General features: G+C 40.4%; 1 protein-coding gene across 1 annotated transcript in view; it reads left to right on the top strand.

The window, feature by feature from the left end:
- Positions 1–2,860: 2,860 nt before the first annotated feature.
- Positions 2,861–11,360, top strand: part of CFAP46 (cilia and flagella associated protein 46) — a gene marked incomplete at its 5' end in the record, with an annotated part of 91,877 nt that continues 83,377 nt past the window's right edge. Inside the window, 6 exons of the mRNA XM_076338020.1 lie at positions 2,861–2,975; positions 3,415–3,510; positions 5,568–5,692; positions 6,690–6,821; positions 9,324–9,388; positions 9,922–10,086. Coding sequence (XP_076194135.1) covers positions 2,861–2,975; positions 3,415–3,510; positions 5,568–5,692; positions 6,690–6,821; positions 9,324–9,388; positions 9,922–10,086 — 698 coding nt within the window. The remainder of the gene's footprint in view (positions 2,976–3,414; positions 3,511–5,567; positions 5,693–6,689; positions 6,822–9,323; positions 9,389–9,921; positions 10,087–11,360) is intronic.

Below are 11,360 nucleotides of genomic sequence, written 5' to 3'. Positions count from 1 at the left end.
TCAGTAATTCTAGACTTTTTATTACAAGCATTTCCATATGGTGGTTCAGATGGGAAAAGATTCTTAATTTCGACATAATGAAAATTCTTCTCAGACAAATGCCAGAGCTTAGTTAAAACCACCGACAGCTAATTCCTGGCTGAGTTTGGCTTGTAAAGTTACATTTTTTAATTTAAAATATTTTTGGAGGTACTTTTTGTGAGGTTCCTTTTCATGCAATATTTAGTTAAAGTCTGAAACCCACTGGCACAATATAATATAGATAACAAAAGCCTGCATGCGTTCAAAGAGTCAAATAAGGCAAATTCATGACAAAAAGCCTGTCAAAGATTATTAAAAACACAGCTACTGTAACAGGGCCAGACACTCAAGGTTTCTGGTCGTGAGCTGTTGGAAGCTTAGGGGGTTCCTTACTGAGGAAATACCGCAATACCCTGTTCTAAACTCCTCTTTAGCCTTCTACTGTTCATCTCTGTCAAAGGAAAGCTAACTGGCTAGACCTTTGATCAGATCGAGTTACATTCTTATGCTGTTGAGTAAGTACTAGATTTTTATCGGAAGCAGAGATGGAGAAGAGATATATTAAGCCATTATTTTTTTGGCAAGAAGTAATGACAGCACAGACAACAGATGCATTGTGTCATCGGATATTTCTTTATCATCTGCTGTCTCCTACTGTCCCTACAATACTTACTTCCGCTCCTCAGTAGATTTACTGCTCCAGTGATTTGACTATGAGTGCTTTCTAGGAACATATGATAAAAACTTAAATCCAAATAGATTGATTTAAACTCTTATTCAGAGAATTAAGAATGGAAATTAATTTAATACAAGTTATCTGTTCATGATCAATTTCTAAACAAAATGAGATGCATAGTGTCTATAGATAATACTTCCAGTTTGTCTAAATCTCTTTGCTGCCTAGAAATTTTGTCTCCCCCCTTTTTTTGCTCTTCTTTATGTGCATTTGTGGCTTTATGCTAGTATGCGGCTTGGGGATAAATGGAATGTATATGTCTAGTCTCCTCAGAGTCATACATGAATTCCAGGGTACGTCATGAGATGGGACAGCATCTGCAGTACAGATAGCACAGTTGGCCTTAAGCTCCCCTGAGATACTTAGCTTGGAGCAGAGGGAAAGGAGCAACAGATGAGAAAATGTTACAGGAAACCATTTTTGTTCTCTCTTACATGTTAAAAAAACACACTACAGAAAAGCCCTTTGAGAAGGATAAACTTGTAACGCATGAAATGAGATGTTTGAGTCTGCAAACCAGAGCACGAAAGAGCCAGGAAGTAATTATAATAAAAAAGCTAGTGCATATGGAGCAAACCAATGGTTCGTTTGAGGTCTGTGCTATTCTCGTTAGGGAGTATTAGGTCTGTACTATTTCTCATTCTCATTAGAGTCACCTTGCCTGTAGGAGGACTGGAATCAGGCACATTATCCTGTACCTCATCTATTCATGGAAAGTGAAAGAATTCCTATAAAAGGCAACTGGAGTGTGAAGTAACCTTCCTGATGCACTTTCTTTTGACCATTTACAGATGTTCTATTTTTAAAGTTTTAATTATGTTGGTTAATATAACTACTGTAATGTCTTTATTTGTGCAAATAGAGGTGACTATAGTGCCAGTAAAGGGTACACCAAGACCTTTTAGCAAAAGCTATCTGTGAATAGCCAAAACGCAAACCAGGAATACTTTGTTTCTATCTGTAAGTTGTCGGGAGGTCATAACTGTTGTTGGGTAACAACTGGGAGGATGAACACCTCTTTCTTCCTTTCCAGAATTGAGTACCACAGTCATTCTATATTGGGTTACAATTTAAAGAAAAGTCAGAGAGCTTAGCTAAGTAAAATGTGACCATCCCCCAGCTCTACGCTTCTTTTTTTTTTTTCATCAATTCTTTGATTTAATTCCTTTCAGTTCACTTCCAAATTAATTCAAATGGGTGATTTTAACTTGGTCTCTTTTGTCTGTTTGTTTGTTTCCTTTCTGTATTTTCCTGGTCATTTTACTATGACATACTTAGTAGACTTTTATATTCACTTTTATATCTGTTGTGGCTCAACCCCAGCCAGCAACTGAGCACCACGCAGCCGCTCGCTCGCTCCCCCGCCCCCCGGTGGGATGGGGGAGAGAATCGGAAGAGTAAAAGTGAGAAAACTCGTGGGTTGAGGTAAGAACAGTTTAATAATTGAAATACAATAAAATAGTAATAACAATAGTAACAATAATAAAAAAATACACAAAGCAAGTGATGCACAATGCAATTGCTCACCACCTGCTGACCGATGCCCAGCCAGTCCCCGAGCAGCGGACCCCCCGGCCAGATTTCCCCCAGTTTATATACTGAGCATGACGTCATATGGTGTGGAATACCCCTTTGGCCAGTTTGGGTCAGCTGTCCTGGCTCTGCCCCCTCCCAGCTTCTTGTGCACCTGCAGCCTTCTCAGTCGGTAGAGCATGGGAAGCTGAAAAGTCCTTGACTAGTGTAAGCACCACTTAGCAACAACTAAAACATCGGTGTGTTATCAACATTGTTCTCAACCTAAATCCAAAACACAGCACTGTACCACCTACTAGGAAGGAAATTAACTCTATCCCAGCTGAAACCAGGACAATATCACAAACCATGTGACCACTTTTCATTATGTAGCAGTCAGCAATTTTTAATTAAATTTGGGGATAATACAGCCAGACTCTTAGCACAGGTATTTCATGAGGATGAATAATAAATGGAATAATTTGAGACCTTTATATTATTGTGGCTATTACCTACATTTCAGGAGTGCTTCTTCCTGAGTCAGTATGTGTAGAGCTTCCACATCTTGATTTTTATATCAGGAGACACTAGTCCTACCTGTGTCTGGGATTCTGCCAAAGGACATCAAGAAGAAGTGGCTGGACTGTAGCTGAGCCATGCGCTAAGAGATACAAAGTTTGGGTACAAACATTGTCAGCGTATCATGGTAAGTCATAGTAAGCCATTGCCATAACTACCTAACAATTACACAAGACCAATATATTGCTTTCTGCTTCAGAAATCGCCACAGGTTCGCTATAGGGTTTTCTTGCCCATCTAAAGTTTTCAGATGAGTTTTATTTCTGTTTATTAACATTCATACAAGCAAGACAGTTACTTAATTTCAGTGGACTGTGTGGACAGGAGTAGGTAAGAGAACAGGTAGAGAATAGGAAGGAGTCTACTGCTGAATTCTTTAGAGGTCCTTGTGTATATTTGTAATGTTTCCGATGCTTCATAAACTGAAGGATCTTCTACTGTTCTGAAATACACAGTATGTGTGACTTATTCAGTAGCTGGGCCTGCAGCATAAGAATTCGTTGCACTTGCCATTTGTATTGCTTTGTCACCCTTATGGCCTCTTCTAATATCCATATTTCATTCAGATAAGGATGGCTGCAAGAAACGTCTTCGGAAACTCACCAGGAATGCCGCACTTCAGAAAGATGTGTTCTGTCCATCGGGATTGGAACACCCTACCGGTACAGAATTTCAATTTAGCTCAAAGTGCGAAGGGCTTAGGTTTAAAATTGAATTTTAAGCCTTTATATGTGAGCCTTTATACTGTCTTCATGACTACAGTGATTTACCTCATAGAATCTGTCATGACTAAGCAGTTGGGGGGAAATCATGAAGGCCTAAACGCTTCATTTGGTATGTCTTGATGTCAGCACGGTCAGGGAGCTTCCAGGATTTTTTGACTGCATCTCTTTTCTGGACTGTTGTTTTCTGAAGGTTTGGGGTTTTTTAATCATAAAATTGTGCCTGGTGACATACAGTGAAATGAGTCTCAAAAGGTAATTGTTCATGCCCTAGCCTACGGCTTCTTTCTGCATTGGCAGATATGATCCAAACGTCCTTTGGCATTTTGTTCTGCTTGAGCCCAAAGCTTCGGTCACTGGTGCTGTATGCTTTATTTCAAAAGGTTTCACGTTAGAAGCTCGCGAGACAGGGACAAAAATTACTGGAGATAGCATTTCTTGGCAATACATTTATCTACAGGAAGCTATCAATCATTGCCTTTGTTAACCTGTGTCTGTCTGAGAAGTGATTTTTATACAGTGTATGCTTAATGATGGAAGTGTGCCTTACATGCTTAAATGCACTGATTTTTAGGGGGAGTAAGAGATCTGTGCCGTGGCATAAGCCGCAGCAATAACACTGCTAAAAAGTAGTAGCAGTCTTTCCCGGAGGAAGATGTTTTTACCTTCTTTCAGAATCAGACTTGGGCGCAGGCCGTTCCAACTCCCTCGCGCTTTTGTAACGCCTGTTGCCGCGGCTGTTTCCTAACGGGACAGAAGCAGGCCTGCTACGGCGTGCTCCGGCTCCTCCTCCTGCGGCAGCCTTCGCTCTCCTGCGCGGTGCCGCGGGCTCCTCGGCAGTGGCCACCGCGCCCGGGGCCGCCGCGCGCGGGGCGGGGCGGCGGGAGCGGATCCCGCCGGGGGTCGTTCGTCCCCTCGAGTGAGGCCGGGAGCGGGGGGGGGGGTGGGGTGGGGGGGCAGGCGGGCGTGTTGTGGGAGCGCTGCTAGGATACGCGCGCCGGCAGGAGCGCCCGGAGGGGTAACGGCAGCCCTGGGCGGCGGCGGAGGGCGCGGAGAAAGAGGGTCGGAGGCCGGGAGCGGGGAGGTGGGGCAGGTAGGGGGTCGGGGCGGCGGCGGGGCCGCCGGCGGCCGCCCCGTCCTCGCGTCTCCGGGCGGACGCCTTCCGCAGCCAGTTGTCTCGGTTGTTCGGGGGAGCTGTCGGAAGGTCCCCTCGGAAAACGCCTCCCCGAAGCCTCGCGCTCGCTTCGTAGAGCTGCCCCACGTCTCCCGGGGTGAAGCTTCGCCCGTGGCGCCTGCGGCCCGCCCGCGGAGCGAGGCGCGGCGGGAGGGAGCCGAGCCGAGCCGAGCCGCGCTCGGCGGCGGCGGGCGGCGGGCGGCATGGACCTGGCCGTCAGGGAGCGGCTCCTCGCCGCTGAGAGCCGCCGAGGTAAGAGGGTGTCAGCCGGTTGCGAAGTTTTGCCCGTCTTTAACAGTAAGTAAAATAAAAATCGCACTTTGAACACGAAAACTGCTTGATCTTAATCTGTTTTGTTTCTAAATACATAGAAAACGTATTCTTTCTCTGAATGCTTTAAACGTGCTTCTTAGCCATGAAAAGAAGTAACTGCTATAGCGTTCTTCATTTAATCTAGTTTTCTTCCAGTCAAGTTTACTTCATATAAAAGCTTTAAGGAGCGAATCTCGAATTTCTGTGTCAACAGAAAGGGTACTGTTGAGTTCAGGAAATGGTGAATCGGGCCTTCAAAGTAGTTTGCTTTCTTCTGTGCTAACATCAGTGGTTTTAAATTGCAAGAGAGTTGTTAATGCTTCATCTTACAACTGTGGCTGACTTTGAACAACATTTGTTTGACGTTATTTTCCTTAAACATTCATAATTTATCTCTGTAAAGGAGAAATGGGATGCCGTGTAGTTGATTTGATATAATGCAATCATGTCTTGTCAGTCCACCTTGAAGCATAAATTATCTGTTACATTCTGTATTCCTTTTTTCTTTCAGATGTTCAGGCTTTGAAGAATGCTTATGAGTTGATCAAATCAGCCAGTCAAGGAAAATCTGCACTTGACTCATCAGATAACTTCAGCACCGACTTGTATGTTTTATGTGCTGAACAAGCATTTCAGGTTTGTAATTTAGGCAGTTTATCTGTATTGAATAAAAACATTCATATGACATATTTTATTTACAGTTGTTAAAGTTACTACTTAAAAATATTCCCAGAAGTACCTGTGAAAAATATTACACTCTTCTGTTTTTGGAGAGCAATTGTTTAAATGTGCATTTTCAGTTAAAACTCGGCCTCTAAATTATCACTTCTTTGTAATCAGTCAGCAAACTGTGGTTTGTGAAGTTTGTAATTAGACCAAAATATGCAAGGTATGCCATAGTAATATAAAATAGTTTGCCATGCCTGTTTTTTCGTGTTACAGAAAACTAACGTTAGCAATTTGGTTATGACTGAAGAAAATGTGTTTTTGAACAGTCCCTACTGGGCAAAAGAAGAAAAGGTGACATTCTAATTATGAAAGATTGCTGCTAATTGAGCTGACTTCTATAAAAAGTGGTAGAGGTTCTTAATTTTGAAGTATTTTTAAATTTTCAATCCATGGGTACAAGTGACTTGATTTCAAGCAGAGTTTCTGATAAATCAATTATTTTTTTTTTCCAAGTTGCAAGCCACTCAAATTCTATCTGTTATCTGAAAATTGAGGTGCAGCACTGACATCCATACAAAATCCTGCGGGCTAACATCTGTCCTTTTAAAAAAAAAATTCTACTAAGAATTTTGCCTTTATGTTAACAATTCTGTTAATGGCTATTAAAAAAGGAAACATTTTTTGTATACTGTAAGGGGTTCTATGACTGAATGACTCAGGAGCTTTGTTAAATAAAGGAGCTATTTTTCTATACATTTGGAATGACGAAAATCAAGCTTTAAATTTTAATAAATCTTAATGGGTTTGTACCAGGTCTGATATGCAGCTTTATGGAATATTGTTTGCATACTGGTATGCAGCTAGGTGTTACACTTTGAGTAGGCATGCATTTTTAAAAACTAACAATTCTTAATTAAGTATTTGTTGCATTTTTTAAATATTAAAATGCTTTTTTTGGCCTTAGCTGGGATATCTGGAAATGAGCAGTGACTGTCTACAGATGTATTTTAAAGGAAGATTTCCTGTGAACCAATTTCTTGGCAGAGCATATTTGTGCCAAGGCCAGTTGCACACTCCACTCTCTACAGATAATTTGGTGAGAAATTATGAAGGTTGCATTGTATTAAGCCAGTTTTTAAGAGTATTTCTTCCTAGGTTTTTATGTATTGCTTTCAGTCATTTAAAATACACAAGGGTAATTAGGACTGTGGGAAAAATCGAAGGAAAATATATTAATGGGGAGTTTGGGAGTAAACAAAACTTACCAACTGAATTAGACTAATATTGCAGATACTTTGGGGGGGAAAAAAAAAGAATGTTTGCAGAATTTTTCAGACGGTTGATTCTTTTAAAGTCAACCTTTTCACTTTTTACATCAATACGATACTTTCAGACCAAATTTAGCTGTAACTGGTAAAACAATTACCAGTTTTATTCAGGATCACACTAAGCATTTCACAGAATCATGGGAAATGGAGGACTAAAGGGGCCCTCAGAGAGGTTGTACAGTTAATTTCTCTTCTGTGGCAATGTGCTTCCACCACTTCCACCAGTAACCTTTCCATGTAGTACTTTGGATATGGCTTTTTGAAATGAGAGATGAAGCTTTCTGGTAGCAACTCAGCAGGATACTTCCACTTCTAAAAGCTTCTGTGTGTTACTATTCGGTGGTACTGTGTACACGATGAGCAGTTTTTACCTCCTGCTGAATTTGAAATGGAGTGGGATCCATAATGGAGAATAGTCTTCACTATTTCTCTTGTCCTCATACTGTGATCAGTCAGCTTTGACAATTTTGTCAATGATATCTGACCCCCTAAAATGGCCTTAATAGGTGTTTGTGTTATTTGTGTTCACAGATTTCCTTGGCGGATGTTGCTGTAGTTTCTTTGAATAATGTGTTTGAATTAACTTTCAAGCTAGAATCTTTTCCCTATCATGTTAACTGTACTTTCTCTGCCTTCTCTGAGCGCATGTGCAGAACGACTGATCAGTGGTCCCTTTAAAACTTTGTATGCATTTGAAAAATCTTTTCTAATGTCCAGTTAGCCTTTTATGTTTCTAAATTAAACAAACTATTCTGTGATGTTTTCTAAATCTCAGCCAAATTTTGCTGTTTTCTTCTTGGCTCTTGCTGACTTCTTAGAAGTTAAGAACCGCCCCAGTATGTGCAATCCTAACTTGGTTCCCTTGTGCTGTGTGTTGTAATGTGCTTTTAAGCTACACTTCGTATCAGTTGTAAAGTTTTTCCACTGCTGTGTTCCTAGATCATTTATAAAGATAGGAGTGGCACAATGTCTCATGCTGTATGACTAGTAATCATCATTCACTTAGAAAAGATAAATTTGTCCTTATTTTGGTTTCCATCCTAAGGAATCCTTGTTAGCTGATTAAGATGCTTATGTTCTTCAGGGCCAAGTGCAACTTCTCTGCTTTAGTATCTTATACCTCTCAGGCTCTTAATCCTGGTTTTCTCTTTATCTAGGCAGTTCCCACTTATTGCTCAGTAGCCTTCTTATGCCAGTCCCAGAGTCCAGTAAATCAATCCCAACTCTCTTGGAGTTTTTAGTTATTCTGTTCTGTCTCACTATAGGGAGCCCTCTGGTGTCATCCCCTTCCTGCCCATCCAGTTCCACCTCTGCTTTGCCATTTCCACTGCATCTTTCTCTTAGGCTTTCAAAAATCCGTTTTTATGATCCCATCCATCTTCTTTACACCCTCCCTTCAGGTATTTGTACATACTAATGAGATCCCCCCGAGCCACCTTCTCCAGGCTAAACAGTCCCAGCTCGCTCAGCCTTTCCTCATACAAGAGGTGCTTCAGTCCCTTCATCATCTTTGTGGCCCTTTGTTGGACCCTCTCCACAGTGTCCATGTCTCTCTCGTACTGGAGAGCCCAGAACTGGGTACAGTACTCCAGGTGTGGCCTCACCAGTGCTGAGTAGAGGGGAAGGATCACCTCCCTCCACCTGCTGTCAACACTCCTCCTAAGGCAGCCCAGGACACCGTTAGCCACCTTTGCGGCAAGGGCATGCTGCTGGCTTGTGTTCAACTTGGTGTCCACCAGGACCCCTGGGTCCTCCTCTGAAAAGCTGCTTCCCAGCTGCTTTAATGATAAAAAGAGCATGCCTGACACACCATTCAGCTGACAAATTCTTGTTGGAGCTTTTCTGAAGAAAATAATACCTCAAGTTTTTTAATGGGACAAACCAATTTTTTTTTTTTCCTGGCTTTGCTCTTGGATGTTTCTGAGCCTTCTTTGCTGAAAGCTTAAAAAGTATGCAGCTTTGCAGTTTTGAAAAATTTCAGTCCTGATAATTAAAGTTTGGAAGAAATAAAAGAAATAGTCTTAAATGAAAGACTATGGTGAAAATATAGTCTTAAAATTTGAAATCAGGAAAACATAGTAATAGTCAATGCTACTGATTTTTAGTTATTCTGTGTCTATGGCAGCAACTTACTATGGCAGCGTGTTTTATTTGAGATTGGTCTGAAAATAAAAATTATGAGACGTGAACATACTGAAATAGGAAAATAATGTACTGATTTATGAAAGCCATATTCAAATTGCATTAACAATTTTTTTGTTCTGTTCTAGGAAGAGTTTGAAAAGTTTGTGCTGTTTTTCATGAAGGCAATAGATTTTGCCACCCATGATCGAAGGTGGGCCCTACTGATAGGATTAACTCTTTAAATCTCAGGAAATGTTACTGAGTTAGGTTTTCATAGTTGTTTGTCTCAGATTTTCACTAGGTAGACTGGAGTTGTGTTGTTTGGGGTTTTTTTGCTTTTGTGGATTTTCCTTCCATTTTGTTACTGCACTTCTGTAACTGCTGTGAGTTCTGCAACAATATAAGAATACTGAACAGTCTTAAAGAGATGGGATGAATCAGCCTGTTTAAGGCTGGTAGGTACTCTGAGCGTTTCTTCCTCTTTTATATTTATGCTCTGTAGAAAGAGAGCACCATGTTAGCTTATTTTAAGTGGTTAATTACTGGGTAGAGTGTAGTTGCAAGTTACCGTATTCTTCTTGTGCTGTACTTCTGTTCCCAGTTCTTAGTCAGGATTGGTTCTTATCTAAACACATAGGAAAAGTTCCAATTTTTGCTTCCTAGAAGTGTCTTAAAATACTCTGTCTGTAATTTTATGTTTATCTAAGTCCATGAAATACTAAATGCTTGATTATTGTTTTTCAGATACTATTTTTTGATATATAATGCCTCAGTTCTTTATTGGCAACTTGTGAGGCCATATCTTAAGCCTGGATTCCGCTATTGTCTTATTCCCAGCCTTTCTCAGATTGTTAAAGCGTTAAACCAAACTGAAGAGCAAGACAATGAATGGAGAGCAGAACTCATGATGTAAGTTCAATTGTATTTTTTCATATGGGCATTCTGTAGTCCTCTTGTACATGTGGCTGCCACCTGAGGTAGTCTTTAATAATGTATATTTCATTGGTAACATTGTAGATACATTTATTGTGGAAATCTTAAGTCATAATTTTTAAAGATATATAAATGTACACATAAAAGGTGCTTCATTTTAATACTTACTTTGAGGTTAAAATTTTAGTGGCAGAGGCAGTTAGGCCCTGTGTCCGATCTGAATATCACAGTCATTTTGGATGTAGTGTTTGAGTCATTGCTTATGTGCAGTCCTTTTAAGTGAGGAGAAAGACAAACTCCCTTTTTCTTTAGAGAACTATTTTCTTCAGGTAAAGAAACATAGCCTTTAAATAGATAAACAAAGATCTCTTCTGTCCTCTGATCCCTGAAGAGAAAGGAACAGCCTGGTAAGGTTGTGAGAACGTATTTAGGATACCTTCTCATTTCCTCCTTCTTCATTATGAAGATTTTATGTATATTGACTTGTTATCTTTCTTACTATTTTTTTCCTCTTGTTAACCCATAACTGTGTGTTGAAATGAAACTTTATGAAAAATCAGTGAGCAAAATACGTATTTGTATTGCAAATACAACAATTAAGAATACCGAGATGAGTTGTCATCAGTAGTGATGGGGTTTTTATATGTCAGTCACATGCTTTAGTGTACAATTTGGTACTGTATGGTTCTTATCAATGTAATTAGTTTAGATCAAGCTTTTTCCTTTCTAATTAGTGTTATATCCAGTTTTCTTCAGTATTAAATTAGAGGCTGTCCCTGCTAATTTGGATATACTGCTTGGCCTAATATTTCAAAGCATAAATTAAATAGGTCTTCTTTTAACCAGTCTTATGGAAAATAAGAGCCCAAAAGTTACAAAAAGGAGAATAACTTGCATAAACAAGGCTATTAAGATTTAAACCAACAGGTTTTCTTTCTGGGAATTAACGAAGGGAAATAGATTGTGTTGCGGTTTAACCTCAGTCGGCAATTAAGCACCACGCAGCCGCTTGCTCACTCCCCCCTGGCCCCCCGGTGGGATGGGGGAGAGAACTGGAAGAGCACAAGTGAGAAAAACTCGTGGGTTGAGATAAAAACAGTTTAATAATTGAAATAAAATGATAATAATAATATGATAATAATAATAATAATACACAAAGCAAGTGATGCACAGTACAATTGCTCACCACCCGCCGACCGATGCCCAGCCAGTCCCCGAGCAGCGGCCCCCCCCGGCCAGCTTTCCCCAGT

Source organism: Aptenodytes patagonicus, chromosome 5 (genome assembly GCF_965638725.1).
Source record: "Aptenodytes patagonicus chromosome 5, bAptPat1.pri.cur, whole genome shotgun sequence".
Taxonomy (NCBI): Eukaryota; Metazoa; Chordata; class Aves; order Sphenisciformes; family Spheniscidae; genus Aptenodytes; species Aptenodytes patagonicus.
The sequence above is the reverse complement of the archived record's forward strand: the minus strand, read 5'-3'. Positions and strand labels throughout refer to the sequence as shown.